The following is a 5,234-nucleotide window of genomic DNA, read 5'->3' as shown; positions in this document are numbered from 1 at the left end:
CAGCTAGTCATCACCACCCACCGCCAACTCTTGGGCTACTCTTCTACAAACGAATAGTGGGATTGACCGTCACATTATAACGCCCCCACGGCTGAAAGGGCAAGCATGTTTGGTGTGACGGGGATTCGAACCCGCAGATTGCGAGTCGAGCTCCCTAACCACCTGGCCATGCCGGGCCCGGCTGTTGTTTTCGGCCGGTTTAAAGATGTCACATTCAAACACAACTACTACTTTTTATATACTTTAAAATTACATCATTTAATTCCATTTTCATAGTTTCCACGCATAATGTAAATAAGAAAGAAAAATAACCTACACCTGTTTATAAAATGAATTTAATAAAATAACATATTAACACAATATCTGTACTCCCGATACACCATACAGTTAAACTATTTTAAATACTATCGTATCATTGTTGTCTAGTTCATATTAAGTAATTTCACACAAAAAGTTAAAAGTAATTATTCTAGAGGTTCTCACTGCTTACCCTTCTCCTCCCCCACCCACACCATACTTTATCCTAATTAATATATGATATTATTTTATCCTCACCTCGCTCCTTGGATAACATATAGTGTTAATTACAAATATGTTGGAACTTACAGACAACCATCGAGCATGGGTTTTGTATTAGGAAGCACTCCCACGGTGACTTCATAGCACGGTAAGCATATGGCTTTTAGAAAACCAACCTGCAAAAAATTACTTTGGTCGTGATAACATACAAGACTGATAAATGTGTTAGCTAGTAAAAAAAAAAATAACCAATGTAACTAAAGAATGATTCAAAACTTTCCCAAGCTAACCCTACTTGGTGATAAATATTGTATTCATATTAGTCTGGGTTGAATATAAATATAATAGCATTCATGTAATAAACTAAGAAGATACACGTCACTAAAAAAGAAAATAAATAAAGGGACAAACACTGAATAACTCATTTTGCCAAAAATCGACAAACAAGCCCTAACTCTGACTACTTAAGAGTACCCGTTTTCAACGGGTTGTAACACCTTTCGGGGCATCATTGGATGACATAATTCACCTCAAGGCATCAGAGAGCTGGAGCTGCACTGACTGAGGAGTAAAGTACGATTCCGCAAAATGCCCTCTACCGACGGAGCAGAAGTATGGCTTGCACATGCAAAAAGTGCTTTACTTATTACCTTTTTTGGACAACTCGGACTCTTTCAGAAAAAATGAGTCAACTAGACACTAATTCTGACCATTTTGAATTTGATATAATTCGTGTTTCATGGGTTGTTACTTGCCAATTCATTTATTACTGTGATTAAATATGCTTTAATTTCAGATCTTATTGTCCAGTTACTTGAAGAAATTCAACTACAGAATCTTGAAGAAGTCCATGCATAAAATGTTACCATTGTAAATAGTGTCTTCCTTAATCCAAATGTCTCCATAAAAAAAGAAATAACGTGCAGCAGTCTTCCTGCGCTATTCCAGTATATATAACTGCAATACCTGAAATGTCAACAACCCCATTATAACGTCTTATACATACAGTGGTTAGATTTTGCTGAACCAAACTACATACATGCAAGTGATTTCAAAACACTGCACGCTTTACAGTTGGATTGATGAGCTAGTAAATAAAGAACGTGAAAGCAGATCACGTGAATTCGAACCTGAGATGATGGCTGTTGGTCAAGTTTGGTTCTGTCCATCATGGCTATTGGTTCCTTTCCTCGCTCTCTCTCAGCATCACCCTAATGAATGTATAAGATATAATCATTTTAAATATTGAAAAGAGTTGATATAATATTCGATCCTCCCGTCCCCTGGTCTACAAGTCCATCCATATAATTTCAATAAACAATTAACTCTTTTTATCAAGCAAGTGTGTAAACAAATTAATAAAATATACATTGTAATTTCTTTATGTTTTTCACTTTTTCTTTCTTTGGTGTATAATAACATATATTAAAAGAATGGTCTCGTAGAACGACGATTACTTAACCATTTTTTACTTGTTTTATATTCTTCAAAGATCAGAATACCACCAAAGCATCTACAAATAACGTTTTATTAAACCGACTGTCACAAAATCTTCATTACTATTAGTAGGTAGATTAAATCATACAGAAATCTTTACCTGCTCGTAGAATTCTTCAAAAATGCCTTTAACTGTTTCTTGCTGTTGATCCCACGGTTTAGAACTGGAACACAGGTCGCAAGCTGTCATGCAAATTGCTTCAGCTAACAATCTATCAAAATTCAAATAAGGCAGTTATTGATAGCCCCAAATACTGGAGATATGTTATTTTGTTATTATAAGAAGCCATAATGTAATTATTTCCGTAAAAGAAAACAAATCTACACAATGAGATATCTGTGCTCTGCCTACCACGGGTATCGAAACCTGATTATTACCAGGGAGGTATTATTTATGTTATACAAGTTTTATAAGCCAATTGATTTTATTGAAATACTTTGTACTAGGGCTTTTAGGATTTCAAATACCAGTGTTGTTTTAAAAATATCATATCGCTCATTTCCGTCAGTATCTAAAACTTATTCTCGGAATACTGCTTATAGCATTGGTTTTCAGTCTTAATTGTTTCTCAATCTTATTTATCACTATCATCCTTACAACTGTACCTCATTGTTAGGGTTTCTAATTTTGTAACCGAGTTCTAAAACATAATTTGTATATCACCTGTTTCAAAAAGTATTTAACTACAATATTACAATAATAAAATTTAATAACTGGTTTCCGGCTGTATTTCACGTTACTAATGATTTTAGAGATCACTCGTGTTTTGTAGTTTTCAAGTTTGTTACTCAATAAAAGAAAAACAACTAACATTGAATATCTATGAATTTTCTTCTCTGGGAAGCACTCATTTTTTCCGATTCCCAGCAGTTTTTTTTAATAACACTTATGCTTTAAACAAATTCCAAAATTACTTAAGAAGCTTTTACAACATCATAAGTTATACTCTTTGTTCCACGAATCATTATGTGCAGTCTCTTTCCTTCAGTTCATTCAGGTTAGAAATTCAGCTTAACTCCGTGATGCTTATCCTGTCGAATCCCCAGTTAGAGTGGTTACTGTGATTATCTATAGGTAATCAGTATATCTGAGAGAGTTATATTATCATAGATGACTTAAAAGTATTAGAAATAGCGAATATTCAATAAATACCCAATTTGAGAGATACACTGATACTTATACAGCCAATTTATAATAAACACTGTTAAAATTAATTAACCAAGCATTTTCAGTTGTATACAGAGAAAAATAATTGTATATAAAATATGTCACACATTACATGTTTTTGTGTGTGTTTTTTTTCCATGCTTGTGTAGATATTTACCTCTATAAATGTTGAAAGTCCGGTCAAAAACCGGTAGATAAAATCGTTGTTTTAGGTGTTACTACCTTTTATTACTACAACAGAGCTTAAAAGAAGTAAACCAAATGACAGAAACATTTTAATGTACTTTCTGACCACTAAGCTTTTATGTTATACGATCATATAACGTGTGTGTGTGTGTGTTTTCTTACAGCAAAGTCACATTGGACTATCTGCTGTGTCCACCGAAGGGAATCGAACCTCTGATTCTAGTGTTGTAAATCCGAAGACTCAGCGCTGTCCCATCGGGGGACAATCATGTAGCAATACTGTTGTTCATCATTCGTAAATATTCTTGTGTAGTAATACTATGCATGATCTTGATTTCCTAAAGGATAGTTTAATTAGAAAATAGTTAGTAAGGACAATAAAAAAAAGCTATTGAAATCATTTAAAATTCATAGTTTGAAGGAAGCTTGACTTTCCTCGAACTAGTGGGAGGAGGGGGAGGTCACTGGGGAGAAGTAGTGTTCTCTAGATCCACTATAAAAATATGAATTAATAAGTTTACCAGTTGCTACCCTCATCAAACACGTATTAAATGAGACCTCACGATTAGCCTGTAAACTCTTAACTGTTTTATAACATATGCAAACATCATGCAGGGAAGCTACCATTTAGAACCAAAGTTGGCAACGGATGCTATTTTTCGGAAAGAAATAATGACTGAATCAAATATAACATAGCCCAACGTCAGATATGAGAGTAAAATACTTTCCCATATGTATCTGTGTGAGAGAGGGTATGTCAGCTATTCATAAATATACGAGATAGGGTATGTCAACTATTCATAAATATACGAGATATGGTTTGTCAGCCATTCAAAGATATTCGAGAGAGGGTATGTCAGCCATTCTTAGATATACGAGATAGGGTATGTCAGCCATTCAAAGATATTCGAGAGAGGGTATGTCAGCCATTCATAGATATACGAGAGAAGGTATGTCAGCCATTCTTAGATATACGAGAGAGGGTATGTCAGCCATTAATAGATACACGAGAAAGGGTATGTCAGCCATTAATAGATACACGAGAAAGGGTATGTCAGCTATTCATAAATATACGAGATAGGGTATGTCAACCATTCAAAGATATACGAGATATGGTATGTCAGCCATTCAAAGATATTCGAGAGAGAGTATGTCAGCCATTCAAAGATATTCGAGAGAGAGTATGTCAGCCATTCTTAAATATACGAGAGAGGGTATGTCAGCCATTCTTAAATATACGAGAGAGGGTATGTCACCCATTCATAGATATACAAGAGAGGGTATGTCAGCTATTCATAAATATACGAGATATGGTATGTCAGCCATTCAAAGATATACGAGATATGGTATGTCAGCCATTCTTAGATATACGAGAGAGGGTATATCAGCCATTGTTAGATATACGAAAGAGGGTATGTCAGCCATTCTTAGATATACGAGAGAGGGTATATCAGCCATTCTTAGATATACGAGAGAGGGTATGTCAGCCATTCAAAGATATTCGAGAGAGGGTATATCAGCCATTCTTAGATATACGAGAGAAGGTATATCAGCCATTCTTAGATATACGAGAGAGAGTATGTCAGCCATTCTTAAATATTCGAGAGAGAGTATATCAGCTATTCTTAGATATACGAGAGAAGGCATGTCAGCCATTCTTAGATATACGAGAGAAAGTATGTCAGCCATTCTTAGATATACGAGAGAGAGTATGTCAGCCATTCTTAAATATTCGAGAGAGAGTATATCAGCTATTCTTAGATATACGAGAGAAGGCATGTCAGCCATTCTTAGATATACGAGAGAGGGTATGTCAGCCATTCTTAGATATACGAGAGAGGGTATGTCACCCATTCATAGATAT

The 5,234-nt window shown here is 34.9% G+C and overlaps 1 protein-coding gene across 1 annotated transcript in view; it reads right to left on the bottom strand.

Moving 5' to 3' along the window:
* Positions 1-5,234, bottom strand: part of LOC106470146 (probable 3',5'-cyclic phosphodiesterase pde-5) — a 53,598-nt gene that overhangs the window by 11,503 nt on the left and 36,861 nt on the right. The window contains exons 17-19 of the mRNA XM_013930676.2: positions 2,117-2,228; positions 1,650-1,730; positions 607-695 (exon numbers count right to left, since the gene is read on the bottom strand). Coding sequence (XP_013786130.1) covers positions 607-695; positions 1,650-1,730; positions 2,117-2,228 — 282 coding nt within the window. The remainder of the gene's footprint in view (positions 1-606; positions 696-1,649; positions 1,731-2,116; positions 2,229-5,234) is intronic.

The sequence above is a fragment of the Limulus polyphemus genome, unplaced genomic scaffold, assembly GCF_000517525.1.
Source record: "Limulus polyphemus unplaced genomic scaffold, Limulus_polyphemus-2.1.2 Scaffold3845, whole genome shotgun sequence".
Classification (NCBI taxonomy): domain Eukaryota; kingdom Metazoa; phylum Arthropoda; class Merostomata; order Xiphosura; family Limulidae; genus Limulus; species Limulus polyphemus.
Note: the sequence above shows the minus strand (reverse complement) of the source record. Positions and strands in the feature narration are given on the sequence as shown.